Raw genomic sequence first — 17,156 nt, 5'->3', positions numbered from 1 at the left:
ACATAGTGAATTTATTTTTAGTCACTGTACATGCTGAATTTGTTTTTAGTCACTGTACACAGGTCAATTTGTTTAGAGTCGCTGTTCAAAGGTCAATTTGTTTTTAGTCGCTGCACACAGATCAATTTGTTTTTAGTCGCTGTACACAGGTCAATTTGTTGTTAATCATTACACAGGTCAATTTGTTTTTAGTCTCTGTACATAGGCCAATTTGTTTTTAATCACTTACACAAGTCAATTTGTTTTTAATCACTACACAGGTCAATTTGTTTTTAGTCGCTATACTTAGGTCAATTTGTTTTTAGTCACTGTACACAGGTTAATATGTGTTTAGTTTCTTTACATAGGTCAATTTTTTTTAGTCACTGTACACAGGTCAATTTGTTTTTAGTCACCGCACACAGGTCAGTTTGTTTTTAGTCGCAGTACATAGGTCAATTTGTTTTTAGTCACTACACAGGTCAATTTGTTTTTAGTCACTCAACACAGGTCAGTTTGTTTTTAGTCACTGTACACAGGTCAGTAGGTTTTTATTCGCTTTTCTTTTTATTCATATCTTCAAGTAGTTCCTTTCGACAGCTTAAAACAGGGACCGGTCATAGCCCATTATTTAGCGGTCTGGAACTGGGAATCTAAGAGTACGTGCTCTGCGTTGGTACATTGTAAGGGTAACGGTCAGCCAAAAGAAACTGAAGAGTTGACTGCGAGTACTTCTAACTACATGCGTCTATCAGTTAAAATTAGGGATGGTTATGCGTAGATAGCCCAGTGTAGCTATGCGCAAACAGTTTAACACGTAGTTATTGAAAGAATAATAATAAATGTTTACTCTACATAATAAACTCACACACAAACTTTTATATATGGCAGATCAATATGTTACTTTCTGGAAGAATATAATTTATGTACAACTCTAGTGGACTCTTGTAAAAATAAAAGTTTATAACATACAAAGTTGTCGTGATGTTATGATTTATTGAAGAGTCAAACGCATCTTTCAAAAACAGAAAAGTTGAACCTTGTAATTCATTGTGTTTTGTTTAAAAAGATAAGGAGGATCCTCGGTGGCGTATGCTGGTTGTGACATCCAATTGATGGTGGAGAAAGAAGTAAGACGGCAAACTATCGACAAAACTCAGCAGATCGAACGGCCCATAGACAGGGTCATATGGTAGCGAGGATGTAAAAACTGAAATGCCGAGGCTGGGATCAGAGAATCCAAATGTCTAAGAAAAAAAAATGAAAGTAAACCAGTCAACAGCACCTTAACAATCATGATAAGGTATTGACTGTCTCTCTTATAAAGCATCCACAGCTTAAAATGTATAGAATATTTTGTGGTATCGCACGGATTTGAAACCGGCTCATCAGCTGCAAAATCCAAAGTTCTACCACTGGGCCGCACCCTGATAATGAATCCAGAGTTCTGCCAATGGGACTCACCCTGATAATAAATCCAGAGTTCTGCCAATGGGCCTCACCCTGATAATAAATCCAGAGTTCTGCCACTGGGCCTCACCCCTGATAATAAATCCAGAGTTCTACCAATGGGCCGCACCCCTGATAATAAATCTAGAGTTCTACCACTGAAGCTTAAAGTTATTTATTAATTGTATTGGATCTTTTCAAAAATATATTTCACCTTTTCATAAAATTTCAAAAGAAACCTAATTTTAGGAAAGGCCCAACCCTTATGTACGGTTGTGACATCAATATACCATACTAATAATGGCTAGAGACGGCTTGAATGGGTAATGAAGAAAAACTTTAATATAAGTTTAACATAACAGCAAATGTACAACGTTTCTACAAGGTTTTGTCATCATCAGGTACAGATATATATATAGAGTATTGAACAATGAATGACCGGAACTGTTGCGAAACTTAGAAGAAGTATCTAGGCGCCCCGGGGTGTTGGCTTAGAGTAGGGTTGTTTTGTTCAATTAAGATGGATTCCTTGATTTTTCGTTTGTTTATGTTGGGTTCTTTGTTTAAAATGACTGTGTTTTTAATAGATATACTATGGTGTTTTGAGTTGCAATGGTCAAAAACATCGGACGGTTTTTTATTGTGTTCTGTCAATTTGGTTTCCAATTTTCTTTCTGTTTCTCCGATGTAGAATTCTGGGCAGTTATTGCATGTTATTTTGTAAATGACGTTGGTATTGTGTGATTCTAAATAATTTTTGTTTAGTAACGATTTTAATTTAGGGCCGGGTTTTTGTGAGAATTTGACGTTGACAGGAATATTGTGTTTAATGGCTAGTTTAGTCCAAGTGTGGATAATTCTTGAGCTGGTTTCAGGAACAACAGGTAAACTGCAGTGTAATGTACTGTTGTTGGGTTTGTTAGCGTCAATTTTGTTCATGAGTTGAGTTTTATTATGGGGAATGTTGGAGAGCTTTTCAACTATAGCTGGTAGGAATTTATTGGTGTGAATAAAGGAATGCTTTAAGTGGTTAATTTCTTCATTTATGTAGTCCGTTGAACAGAGTCTTGTGGCTGTGTTTATGAGGTTTTTAAGTGTATTGATTTTTTTTGTGGTGTCGTGAGCGAAATTAAAACCAAAATTCACCGCAAAAAACACACACACTGGTCTCTACATCCCCTGGTCAAAATTATTAGATCTGACACTGAGTTTAAAACAAAAATTCACCGCAAAAACACACACACTGGTCTCTACATCCCCTGGAATAAACAGTTATCCTTTCTTAACCGTTTTCGTGTTCTATGGTAAATAGTTGAAAAGCTCTCCAACATTCCCCACAATAAAACTCAACTCACGAACAAAATTCTGTTTGCTTGTCAAGGTGACTTGGAGATAGATTTATTCTTATGTTCAAAGGTTAAATATTAAGCTCAGCATATTTTTAATGTATAATTGTGTATCCATATGAAATGTTAAGCTTATATTAATCTTTAAATACTGATTTTATTATACTTATTCACAAACAAAACAGAGTTTAGAAAAGTCAAGAGAAAAATCAAGAAGAAGTAGTGAAAAGGTGAGTATCTGACAATCCAAAATTTGTATGTTGTATTTATTAACAATATTTTGTAATGTGTTTTTCAAGTTGGTTTGCTGAGCTGGGTGTTTTAAACATCACTTCTGCTGTTCAATAGCTTGAATTTTATTCTTATGTTAACAAAGGTTAAATATTAAGTTCAGTATATTTTGTATAGAAAATTGTGTATCCATATGAAATGTTAAACTTGTGTTAATCATGTAAATACTGATTTTATTGTACTTAGTCACCAACAAAACAGAGTTTAGAGAAGTCAAGAGAAAAATCAGGAAGAAGCAGTGAAAAGGTGAGTATCATACATGCCAAGAGCTATTTCTGTTATACCCTTCTTTGTAATGAGTATTTCAAGTTAATTTACTATACTGGGTGTTTCAACTTTCAGTCTTCAGAGGACAACATTCAGGAAACCAGCTGATACAACTTGTAAAACTTGATGGAACTTTGATTATGCAGAAAACAATATACATATTGCAGTGACTTGTACAAATCTGCTTGAATATAATTTTGAATGATGGCTTTTATACCCATAGTTACCATGTAGTGTAACCATAGTGTTATGGTAACACACTTTTTTTATACATCTGTTTTTGATTCAAATAATAAATGTTGTCAGCTTTTAATATGTTTACAATTATTGATATATTTTCAAGGAATAAGTGATGCTAGCTTATTGGTTTTAAAATGATCAGATCAACTTCAAAGTCTGATGTAGAAAATTTGTTGACTTGTAGTAAGATAATTGCCTGGTATTTGATTTCTCAACACATATGAAAAACTTTTTTTCTTAAGATATTAGAAAAATGCAATGAATTTTGTTGTATTAACAAATTTCAGGTCATTTATTGATATTGAGAAGTGTTGAATTAAAATAATCACACGGTTCATTTAAAGATTATATTTAACTGTATATATCATTACACTTAGCAATAGCTGCCAGATCAGTTGTTTTTTCAGGTTCTGATAATCTGCTGCTGATGGTGGTTTGTGATATCAGGATATAAATCCTGAATCATTTGTATTTGGGGAATCAAGTATTAAGGTACATGAAAATTCATGTTATTACAGGTAAAACATATTATAATGTAAATATTACAGGATCAGAGGAATACACGTTCTTGAAACACCTTTAAGTCTGAACCAACAACCCTTAAAAACTGTAAAAATAGACATTATGTTAGGGAATGACAAAGAGCATTTAAAGATTTATGAACATGAATACCACACAAGACTGGAACTCAGATGTTTAATCTTTTGAACGACTTTCCACAGAAATGAAACAAATATAATGGGGCTAGAGTCACACACACACAAACATAATTAACAAATGGCCTTCAGTCTCTATATTTTTCAAACACTGGTATCAAACTGAACATATATACTTGAAAGCATATATCAATTCTGTAGATTATAAGTACAATTCTCCAAAACATAATAAACAATATCTCACTCCAGTGAATAACATCATAAAGTTGTAGTTCTTACATCGTGGGATCAAATGCCATACCTTTATAGGTCATTGCAAATATAGAAAGATTGAGTTTGATGATTGCAGACCTGTGAATGTATGAACTATCTTTACTCTGAGAATTTTTCCATTGATAATGTTTGAACAAAAATATAATCTTTAAAGTTTTTATAATAGGGAAGTATAATTACTTCAAATTTATCTTGTATACACCTCATATTAGCAAATTCAAATTCTTTATTTAACACATTGACTGTCAACTGACCCACTAGTAGATTGGGTGTATTTTTTCCAGCTGACTTACCCATGGATCAGTTATCTTTGTTTGGAATATGCCAGTTGAACCACTTATAAGTCTTTCTTCTTTGGAATATATCTGTTGAACCACTGGTGGGTCAGACCTCTTTGCTTGGATATTGTTAGCTGAAGCACTGATTGGTCAGAAGCAGACCACCAACTATCTTGTATTGAGGGAAAACTATAAGAGCTGATATGTGGCCTTGAAATTAAGTGTATTTTTTGACAATACATATTGTTCTCTAAAATGTACCAAATCCAGACTCTGGTGGATATGTTGTTCATTATGTTATCTTTTACAATGGAAAAATAACAGGGAATGCATTTCATAATGTCATACTGGTATAATAATTTTAAATTTTACTCTGTAGTGTCTTGCATTGTTTAAGCTAAAAAAAAATGTTCGCATCTAAATAATGAAAGCACTAGTTTTCAATTTTTATTTCCATAAATAATTAGCAACATTTATTTTGATGCTTCTGGTTAAAACATGTTAGGCAAATTGCAGGCTTTCTTTTGCATTTACTGCAGCACAAATGAATGGCAATCTGAAGTCTGGTGATTAAGTAATACTTAGATGTTTATAAGTTGATTTTCAAAAATTTTTGATGTTTTTAAAATAATTGTGAGACGATTCAGCAAATTTAGAGTTTAGTTTCTTTATATCTAAAAACATTGTTATTTAACAATGCTGTAGAGCAAGGTGATTAGTGATATTTACTAATCGATTAATCAACAGCCCCATTAATAATTTAGTACAGTGTTCCTGAAGTACATACATAAAAAAAAAGTGTCAATGGGTACTGCCAGCTAGTTGTCTTCCCTCTAGTTAGCAGTTCAAGATGAACAACTTATCAGACAGCTGCTTTCCATAAACCCTTGAACATAAGTCCCCCCCCCCAAATTGGATACAACACCGATAGCCCATTATATAGCTTTGCGCCTAATAATAAACAAACCTATCAGCAATAATTTGACGACTTAATTAGTTGGAATAATCAGAAACAATAATAATCAGAAATGTTAATTTTGATTTAATCAATTTAATTATGTTTTAAATTAATAATTTAGTTTATGTGAAACTAATTGGTGCAGTTGCTGCTAATAGGTAATCAATTATCTTAATTAATCAGTTAAATTATCAAGATCTACATTGCTACCATTATGTACACTGAAGAGAGACAGGAGGTTTGAGGAACTTCATAAGGTTAGCTTGTTTTTAGAGAAATATAACTGCTTTTGGAAGAGCTTCCCCCAAGTCGCTCAGTTGTAATTCTGAGGTCTCACACCTCTTAAAAACTAAATTTTGATACTCATGGTGGGCACAGCACAGATGGTCCATTGTGTAGCTTTATGCTTAACAACACGGAAATTTTGGAAGAGAAATTTGGTTGATAGCTTAATAAATGTGTTTATTTGAAAATGTATTTGCAACTCAAAAAATCACTTAAATAATGCATTTTATCTTAATTCAGTCTTCAGGAAAACAAAATCTAGAAATTGGTAGAGAAAAATCTGCGAAAACAAGCGAAAAAGTGAGTATATAAAATATGAGAAATATTTTGTACTTTAATAGGATTCTTTATTTTTAATTGTGTTAGATTTAAAGATAGTTTTCTTACAGTAGTTATGTAGCAATAAGAAAAAATATTTTTGTCTTTAGAATTATATGTTAACCTTTCTAGATGTATTGATACTTTTAGCATGTTCTAAACCAAATACTTAATTAAAAAAAAAAGTTACTAAGTTACTACTTGAACTAATTTTGATACAGTTTGGTAAAGGAAATCAAGTGGACATCCCAAATGTTAAGTTTAATTGGACAAACAATTTGAGTTTGGCATCCATTTCAATTTTACCTCTTTAATGCCACAAATGAGGGCTCAACTGTATGAGAAGAACATCAACAACATACGTCAAGCCAATGCCAAACTAAATTGATATTTAATGTCATGCATGGTATGAGTATTTTTGCATCAGATGAATGGTTTTAGACAATTACAAGGGTACTGAGGGGAAATTTTGAGAAGGGTGTGTGTAATAGCCTCCAAACAAAATCCCAGGAGTGCTCGAGGACCCAGCAGTCTTCTTTTGCCCCGAATGCGAGGACCATACAACAACATAAAAATAAAAAGATTAGATATATCCATGCACTTGCATACACACACATATATATATATATATATGTGCATGAGCTAAAGAACTGAAGCAAAGGCAGAAGTGAAGACATGGGTGTGACTAAAAGTCTTGACAATTTTTGACAAGTACACCAACAAACAGTGGCTGATCGTGGCGGGTTTGGATTGTTGGATACAATGCCTTGGAAATTTTGGTGTGGGGGAAAATAGGAATACCCCAAGAAAACCCACTTTCATAGTCAAGATGCCAAAATAAAAATACTTGGACCATGCCCGTAGAACACTGAAAAGGAAGAAAAATAAAGATTAATAAACAAGATCAGTAACTATGGTATTAGTTGTTTTAAGACTTTAGAATAAGATGGAAGAATGAAAAGTCAAAGGTAGGTGGGGGAAGGCTCAGTTGCACTTGAGATTGGACTTGACGTTGTCTTTGGATGTGGAATATGGGCAGGGTAAGGCAAGCTTAGGTGAGAAGTATCCCTTGGTATTGAATCTGGTTGAATGAGTTATTTTCCTTATGTCTTCTTCAGGTTGGTCACTAGTCTGTGTTCTCCTGTTTTTTCCTTGCAATCTATGTTTATCTTTCCTAGATAGCTGAAGGCTATCTGTAGATGTAGATAGATCATGTTTGGTGCAGTGTCTGGGTTGATTGAGTGTTCTTCTTGGTGGGTTATGCAGGCTTGACTGCTTGGACTAACAGAACTTTGTAGGTGGATGGTAATTCATTGTTGGTCGTTGGTGTTGTATAGACCTGTGCCAGGTGTATGAGTGTGGAACTGCTGGGGGTAGTTCTTGGAAAAGGATGGGTTTTGATGTAGATATTTGGCTCTAAACTGGAAAAATTGTAAAAGAAATCATTAGTAAGTAGGTGTTCAGTGGTTGATTTGGAAAGTGTTACTATTTTCATGAAGTGGGTTAGGTTTCTGGGGGATTGTGTGAATGTTGTACATCGTGTATTGTTTTACAATTGACAGTATTTTTTCTGTGGTAATGAAAAGGACAATGCCCCCCTGAGAAAGACAGAGAAAAGGTGAGTATTAGATTGGGGATGTTTACAAGTAACTGGCTGATAAGAATCCCATGGAGAAAATAAGTAATCAAAGTCTACGGGTGCTAGGGGTTGAGTGAAGATTCCACCCTTGTGTAGAAGCCTAGTCTTGGTAGGGTTTGTTGAGGCATTGGGCTTGTATTTCATTATGAATGCATTGATTTTGTATAAGGAGAAATCCTTCAGGATCCTGTCAATAATGATGGAGCAAATTGAAGTGTTGAACATCGAGGATAGTCTTCCTGTGGGAGGACATGTGGCATCTGAAATGACTGACAATGCAAAAGATTCTCTCCAAAATGATCTCTGTATAAGGAAATGAATGGATTGTTTGTTACAGTTCTTGGAAATTATGACCCACCCCTCCATTTAATAGCATTACTTTTAAAGTCTACCATTGCTGGCTACCTTTGCTATTTATACTAAAACTAAATATACAAACAAGTCAAAAGTAAACAAACATTATTATACACCTCATCCTGGTCCTTAACTAAATATTTCACTAAACAAACAGTATATGTGTCTCTCTCTCATTAATTTTTCTGATAGTTACAATGAAGTACCTGGATAAAAGTAATAAAATTCCATATTCCTTGCAATCTTGTTTAATATATATGTAAACATGTAAGTTTTAATAACTAATGACTGTAAGTTATTACATCTGAACATTTTTATATTCCACAAAAGGCTAATTATAGACATTGTCACTATATTTAAAACAAGTCTGATCATCAGCAAGATGAACTATGAACTTAACCCACTAGCTGTTAGGCAGGCTATTACTGGAGATATAAAACAGGTGGTATTTCCAAACACTAGTGTGCTGTTAATATTTAAGAAAAATAATACAGTTATGTAACAGGTCATCACATCAACTGTAATACAGTTAGCTGATGCTTTATGAAATGTTTTTGAACCAGATTATGTTATTCCTGTCTCTCAACAGACATTTTTCTAATATTTTGGACTGCTTTTATGTTACTTATTGTATGATTATCTGTGTTTTTGATAGTGGTTGATTTTACTGTAAGGATAAATTTGTTGTGGTTTGATGACTTTTTGAGTTTATTCTTTTATTGCTTTCTCATTTGATGCACGTATTACACTGTTTGTTTTAAATCTATATTTTATAATTTTGGCAGAACAGTTAAGAAATTAAAAATATTTATTTTTTAAATCTGTTTTTGTAAATTCTTTAACACCTTTTGTGTATTTGAGATAAAGCTTCTAAGTGGGTTTTTATGTAATGCTACAGGGGAACAGAGACAAATCCAGTAAAGGAGTCAGGCCAAAGTCTTCAAAACCTAAGGTGAGTATTCATACTTTCCCATAATTGTTATTTACACTAAAATTCTCTGTGAAGTGATGTAAACTAGTAATTGAGAAAATGTTTATGATTATTCACTTATTATTTACACTAAAATTCTCTGTGAAGTGATGTAAACTAGTAATTGAGAAAATGTTTATGATTATTCACTTATTATTTACACTAAAATTCTCTGTGAAGTGATGTAAACTAGTAATTGAGAAAATGTTTATGATTATTCACTTATTATTTACACTAAAATTCTCTGTGAAGTGATGTAAACTAGTAATTGAGAAAATGTTTATGATTATTCACTTACTAATTCCTTAGAGTGCCCGACCAAGAACTGCAGCTCCTGAAGCTGAAGAAATAGAGGAGGATATAATAGTAACAACAGAGAAAACTGAAGATCAAGAAGTAGAAGAGTTTATTAATCCCGAGGAAGTTTTAGACAAGGAAAATGGGTATGTTAATTACTTAGTGAATAATAGCATTTATTAGCACTGAACTGCAAATGGATTTCAGTCAATATTTATCAGGAAAAATTGATAATCTTGTTGAATTTTTTATTATTATTATTCCTTATTTTGTCCTTTATTCCTGATTGGTAGGTTGTGAACAGACATAGTTCTTAAATATATTTGTTTTGGGAGATGTATGTTTTATATATTTTCATTATGTGAATGTAATGAGCTTTGTTTATTGTTTGAACGATTATTTTTCAAAGTTGTTAATATATTTATACTAATTTTAAAGAATGAAGTAGTCAAATGTTTGATATTTAATTTCCTCTTTTTTCTTCTTCTTATTTCTATTGTACAGAGAGACGATTGAGATATTGCCAGACCAGGTATGATTGAAAACATGGTATTAATCAGCTGATATTTTAAGTTTCAGAATGCATTGTTTTTATAAACATAAAATGAGATTTTAAAACATGCAGTTATATCATTTAAAATATTTAAGAATGTGCAATTATAAAATAATGAGAATGGCACATGATCCCTTGAAGTTAGATTTTCTTTTCTGAAGATCTGAAAACTGAGACTGAAGAGCTTTTGATTTTCAAACTTGTGACAGTCAAGTGCTTTAGCCATTTAATGTACTGGTAATTAGATTCATAAAGTGAATTATGGTCTAGTTTTAGTTTTCACATCATCACAAGAAATTATAAACTTCAAAACACAAGTTCACCAAATAGCTTCTTTTTACTACCATTTGGTTAGATTTCTGCCAAAGTTTTTATTTTTCCTGAAATAAGTTAGTGAGTGTTATACAATGTATATTTTGTAAGACATATTCAAATTGTTTCTATAAAAGGGTATTTTTTTATGAAATGTATGTTTTGAAATTAATTTCAGAATATTTTCAACAATATATATATATGTACTAGGAATTTTTAGCATACATTATTTCTATTTTTCTACTTTGAAAATATGTTATAGGAATTAGTATTTTCAATTCAGTTTTTTCAAGAATAATTGCATGGCTACCCTATAGATGTTCTAGTTCTAATTGATTTCAAAGTTAATTAATATATTTCAAGTCATAAGTTCCTACATGAACATGTAATTCTTCAGAACCTGTCTGTAAGCCAATCACAAGGTTGAGGGATGATTATCTATAGATATTTTACTAGCAACTTTGGTGTTGAATTAAGGAGGTTTTGAGAAAATTTACTACAAATTGCAATTAAAAATATTGATACATATGCAAGGATAAACTTATGGTTTGATGACTTTTTTTTAGTTTATTCTTTTATTGCTGTCTTATTTGATGCATGTATTGCACTGTTTATTTTAAATCTATATTTTATAATTTTGGCAGAACAGTTAAGAAATTAAAAATGCTTATTTTTTAAATCTGTTTTTGTTACTTCTTTAACACTCGTTGTGTATTTGAGATAAAACTTTTAAGTGGATTTTTAGGTAGGATAAAAAAGTATGAATTTAAAATAATCGTGATATAGATTATTTTCACTCATCGATTCTATACCTCTTATTCTAAGAAGTTGTACTTTCTTGCATGAATATGTAAATCTTCAGAACCTCTCTGTAAGTCAGACTGTGTTAATTCTAATAACTGATATATATTTTTTGTGTTCTAAAATGCATATTTGAAAACTACATGAATACTTTTTAGACACCCATGTACCTCATATCTAGTCATGAGGTGCATGTGAAATTTTCAAGAATTACTTGGTTGGGGAGGAAATTTTTATGTTACATACATATATTTTAAATTTATGTATGAGTCATTCAGGAGGTACATTAATGATATAATTTTCTAAGCTGATTGTGCCCTCTTGTGGCTTAAATGCATGTGAAAAGCTGTGTGAGCATAGTTTTAAATAACTTAATTGATTTCATCATTGTATTAACTCTTTTTTTTTTTGCTATGGCTGGGTCAAATTGTGTACATCATGACATTTTACAGTGTTACATTTAAAATTTAATTAAAGAACTTTCTTATATAAAGTTTATAATTCAAATTTCTTTATTATTTCAGTTTTTACTTTTAATTATAAAAAAAGAAATGTTAGAAAAAATATCAGTCTTCATGTTTCTTTGTTACAAGATGTGTCTGAGCTCCAACTTCTCTCTTCAAGATTTTTTAACATCAAATATAGGCTGATGCAGTTTCCAACCAATTAGAAACATAAATTATACATAATTACAAGCAATCTGTAAAATGTGCACTTCCCATCTTTTGAAGGACATGTTTATTAGCAATAGGAAGAGCAGTATCTCCTCTATGGGAAACTAGTTACTGGTTATTTAGTTTTGGTGCCTGCGTTATTCAGTTGACCAAAGTATTTAGCTGCATGATAATTATATTGCTACTTTGAACAGCTAACATAATTTTCTTAACCTAGTGTGCTGTTAAGATTTAAGAAAAATAATATAGTTACATAACAGTTCATCACATCAACAGTAATACAGTTAGCCGATGCTTTATGAAAAGATTTTGAACCAGATTATGTTATTCCTGTCTCTCAGCAGACATTTTTCTAATAATTTAGACTGTACCTTGATGATTTTGCTATAGTTGTGTTAAGGTAGAGAAAAGATGAAATAAAATATACAGTTTTCTGAAAACAAATTTTTGATATTAGTTTAGAAGATTCTAGAAGTTATGCAAATGAAATGTGAAAACTGCAAGATTAAAAGAAGTATTTTTTATTTGTTGCATGAAAATCACCTTTCGCTTAGTCTGACTGAGTAATGACTTTGTAAATTCACAGATAAATCTTTAGTAAAATTTTTTTGTGTATTTGCAAAATAATTCTACTGTGTTTACTAAAAGCTTGCTGAATTTCATGAAGATGCACATAGTAAATTAAGTTAAAGTATGTAATATATATCTTTACAGATATGGGCTTAATCGAATGTTGAAATTGTTTTTTAGCATAGTACGATTTTAATTATGGAGTTTATTAAACTTCCTCTTCTGGTGAGATAAGAACAAGTAAAGTGATGTAATTAAAAATTTGAATGAGTAAAAATAACAGTTATAGGTACAGTAATTTTGTATTTGTACCACATGTTGCAAAATCAGGCTATTTATGTTTTTGTATTTTCTTTAATACTGCTTTTAGTATTTCTGGAAGATGTTTATGAATGTAAAACCTAACTGGTATCATCTAAAGTACAGTATTATTTTGTCAGTATGTGTGTACAATGCATTTCAGTAAGACAAAGACCATTCATAATACTGACAACTACTGAAATCCCCACAACAAGGGCAACATTTCAGTATTTTATGTGAATCTACACTGGTAACAAGGATTGTGTTAGACATAAAGGTTTGTCTGTGTTAAAAAGTCATGCGATACATCATATATTAAGTTACAGAATTGTATTTTTGTGTGTGTGTGTATATAATAAAATTATGATAGTGGTCATGCTTTATTCACACACATAGAGATAAAATCAAGAACAAAAAATGCTATTTGAATTATACTTGTGTAGGGAAGAACCTTATTCTAATACAATAGCAAATTGACAAAGAGTGATTTATAACCATGATGAAAATCACTTTATGTAGATAACATATTACATGTTTCCATAGAACATTGGTCTGCCTCCTTCAGTCATGTTGAAACATGTAGTATTTTATTCACTTAAAATAATGTTCTTCATGCTTATAAGTTGTTTGTCAATTTACTGTTATCTGATTTACAGATGAATGCATACATTCCTCAAAGTATTTTGTAACATTAAGTTTTTCCACAGTCTAAAATCACAATGTAGTTTGTTGTTTTTACATGTATAAAAAATGTGAGAGGTACTACTTAATTAGTTTGATTTTAAATGAAAAATAAATTTATGCAGAGTGTTGTTTGTGAGCAAATAAACAAAAAGTAAAAATTATTGAAAATATATTCTTTATAGATAGTTTTATACATTTAGAAATAAACCCATTTTGCTTAAACTTAAACATTATGACTTTAGCATATCTATATTTTGAACAGTCCGACTATGCTTCCCCCCAGGGCTACAACCTTTCATCTATGGGCAGTACTATATTATTGAATTCAAGCTTATTTGGTGGTCATGGAAGTGGTTAGTGAAAGTTAAAAACAATCATGTTTATAGTTTGAATGTAATTATGTTTGAGATTAAAAAGATGGGCTATTTCTGCCTTTCCAAGTTAAGTAAATATGTTGTAGGAATATCTTTTAATTTCATAAATATTTAGTTAAAGTATTGGTTTTTATACTTTTTTTGTTTTTTTACCAGTATGAACAGAAAGAAAAATTTGTTGAACTTGCAGACAATGAACCTGATCCAAAAGGAGATTATGATGACTATGATTACGGTGATGAAGAGTTTGAGGTAAACAAACATCTTTGATTGCTGGTTAATCTCTCCATATAAAAAAATTGAAATTTTCCTAGAAAAATCATCTTGAGAACAATTGAGTGAATTACAGTAGTTTTATTATATGAATAAAAATGCATTTATTAGGAGATTGTGACATTTTATAAATCTAGCTAGTATGTAGCTTATACATTTTTTTTCTCATAAAAAACATACTCTGTTTTTCTTTAATCATCATCTCAAAAATGGTAAGACTGGTTTTACATGATATATAAATTGTTTTTTTATAATAGAGACAGTCTTTCAGTAGACGATGTTTTTTGATTTTATCTGTTTTGTTTCAGTGATTCTAGATATACTGTTATTATTTTTAAACCATTTCAATAATGTACAAGAATAAATGTTTAAATCCATGTAGAAGCTTGTCATGATGCTTTAAACATTGGTTGTACACCATTATTAGTAAAAAGGCATTTCTACTAGAAAATCGGGCTATGTTCATGTCTTTGGTAGTGTTGTGAAGTAGAAATGTTATATTTTTGCCAGTTTGTTACTGGTATTTATAGATTACATTTTTTTCTTATTCCCATAATTTGTGGGTAATGTAAATTGATAGCATAACGTGAGCTGCACGTTCCCCAAATGATTTACAACTTATAATGGCATGGATAGTAGTTAGACATGGTTCAAAGGGCAATAAAACAATAACATTTAATTATAAATAAACTGTTACGAACTTAGAGCTACTTAGGATAAAGAATGTAGTTTCATGTTACAATTTGAAGTCATTCTAAAAAGACAATAAGGTTAATTTAGGTTTATTTCGATTTTTTTTCTGTAGGTTATGAGGTTGGTTGAATTGACTGATCCCGTTTTCAGATAAGGTAGAGAAAGTAACAGATAAACTATAATGTTTTACTGAAAAAAAGGTTTGAAATGCATTTAGGAGGTTTCAGGGATTACACAAAGGAAATTTGAGATTTTTGAGATGAGGAAAACTATTTTTTATTTTAACATGAAAATTACATTGCACACAGACTATTCAAAACAAATACTCAATATATTAATGGACATTTCTTTATTTTATTTTAAATACTTCACTAAAAAATATATTTTTTTTGTGTATGAAAGACTTGTAATATTAACCTATTAACTGAGGCAGGAGCATCTCAGTTGCCATCAATCACAATAAAACGGATATATCCGTCATTCGCAGCTGAGCCATAGAACTTCAATGATGGAAATATCTGGCATCCGCAGTTAATGGGTTAACTGAAAGATTGTGAAATTCGTGAAGGTATACACACTATATTGAGAGTTATAGTATTAAATCTATAAAGACTTTAAACGAGTACAAATAGGTCACGTGGTCGGTCAAATTGACCAAGCCTGTATTGAGAAAGTTGATTAAATTTTGTGTTTTAAGCATACTGATAAATTTTTCCTGCTATTGGACAGATAAATCTTGTGAAGCTTTTTGCAGTTCTTCCACACTGGTGGAACTTGGAAGAAGCCTTTTCTAATTGCATATTGTTGTTAATTGAAAATGTTCTGTAACAAACTGATAAACATGTGTCCTCTTTCAGGAAAGGGATGGTGTTTCAGTGTTATTATTCTGAAACTCATAGATGAGGCTTTTATAATTAACTTTAGGACTGGGCATGGCCTTGCAGTTACTGTGCCTGAACTGTGAATCTGAGGATTCATGGTTTGTGTCTTGTTGCTGCAAAAAAACACACTATGCATTTGAGGCTGTGGGGGCACTATATGAGTGACTGTTGAATTCCACTTTTTGTTTAGACAAGAGGAGTGGCAAAGACAAGTCTTTCAAGTTACCAATATTGCAGACTGTATTGTGGTCTGGTCCCTTTGTATGCAGAAAGTGTCTTGAGTCTGTGGCCAAAGAAATGGATAATGTTCTGGCATTGCATTGTATTTAGTTACATCAAAACAACAGTATTTTATAAACAACTAATCAGATTACCTGTTCTGGAAATTTTTGATATACTGAATGATATACTGAATGATATATAAATGATATACTGAATTATACACTCAACATGTCATTCTGCTAACTTGTTGATTACACAGGCCTGTGAGGGTTTTATTGTCTTAAATTTGTACACGTTCTACAGCAATTCTTGTATGCTGAATCCGAAAATTATATCCATTTTTCTCCATCACGTACAGATTTTTCATAAAACGTCTATTACAATACATAAAAGAAAGACCACAACACATAGTTTTGAGACTAAAAGATGTAGATTTTACAAAAAAAAAATCAAGATGACTGTAGATGCATATTCGTTTGATATCAATGTTCTTCCCTTTTCTTCGGTTTGTTTGTATTTTTGTTAATGAACATAATAATAACAAATGTTCATTGTGGTAAACGAAATAATAATTTGATCTAAGTAAGAGTTTTTTCTTCTTCCTGATTTTAAAAAAAAATCGTTATGTGATAGAAAAAAAAGAATATTATTTTCAAAATCTGTGTAGCTGAATTATGGAAAATCTTTATTAAAATCAAAATAACTTTTATGACGTTTAAATTTGCAGGCCTGTGTTATTTGTTCCCCTGTTTACACTCCTACTGAACCAAGCTAGTTTTTTAAAATTCAGCTTCATTATAGGTCAAGAATTTATTATTGCTTGCTCAGGCACTGGCTGTGCAGGTACCTGGCCTTGGCTATGCTATCAGACAAGAATAGTCCAGTAGTTGAATCTGAGTGATATAGATCAACTGCCTTTCCTCTAGTCTATCTTTTCAATATTAGGGATGGCTATACACAGGTATCCCATTGTGTAGGTTTGTATAAATTTTAAAAAACAAACAAGCAGTTAACTTTAGGTCTTGAGAATTCTCCTTTAGGTATAAGTTTTAATTATATTATTGTGAGTACTTTTTTGGAAGAAGTCTCGATACAAATTCTTCCACTTCATATTTGCTTTATTTTGAGTTATGATTATTGCAACCAACTTAATTTACACCATAGAGTAAAATAAGATTCCAATACAGTACTTCTTTCTACTCACAAGATTAGCTAATCT

At 31.3% G+C, this 17,156-nt stretch overlaps 1 protein-coding gene across 1 annotated transcript in view; it reads left to right on the top strand.

Annotated features, from left to right (window-relative positions):
- LOC106460935 (WD repeat-containing protein 60-like) overlaps positions 1-17,156 on the top strand; it is a 65,567-nt gene that overhangs the window by 29,102 nt on the left and 19,309 nt on the right. Inside the window, exons 6-12 of the mRNA XM_013920692.2 lie at positions 2,960-3,004; positions 3,252-3,311; positions 6,263-6,322; positions 9,232-9,285; positions 9,613-9,746; positions 10,105-10,132; positions 14,025-14,120. Coding sequence (XP_013776146.2) covers positions 2,960-3,004; positions 3,252-3,311; positions 6,263-6,322; positions 9,232-9,285; positions 9,613-9,746; positions 10,105-10,132; positions 14,025-14,120 — 477 coding nt within the window. The remainder of the gene's footprint in view (positions 1-2,959; positions 3,005-3,251; positions 3,312-6,262; positions 6,323-9,231; positions 9,286-9,612; positions 9,747-10,104; positions 10,133-14,024; positions 14,121-17,156) is intronic.

Source organism: Limulus polyphemus, unplaced genomic scaffold, assembly GCF_000517525.1.
Source record: "Limulus polyphemus unplaced genomic scaffold, Limulus_polyphemus-2.1.2 Scaffold866, whole genome shotgun sequence".
Taxonomy (NCBI): Eukaryota; Metazoa; Arthropoda; class Merostomata; order Xiphosura; family Limulidae; genus Limulus; species Limulus polyphemus.
Note: the sequence above shows the minus strand (reverse complement) of the source record. Positions and strands in the feature narration are given on the sequence as shown.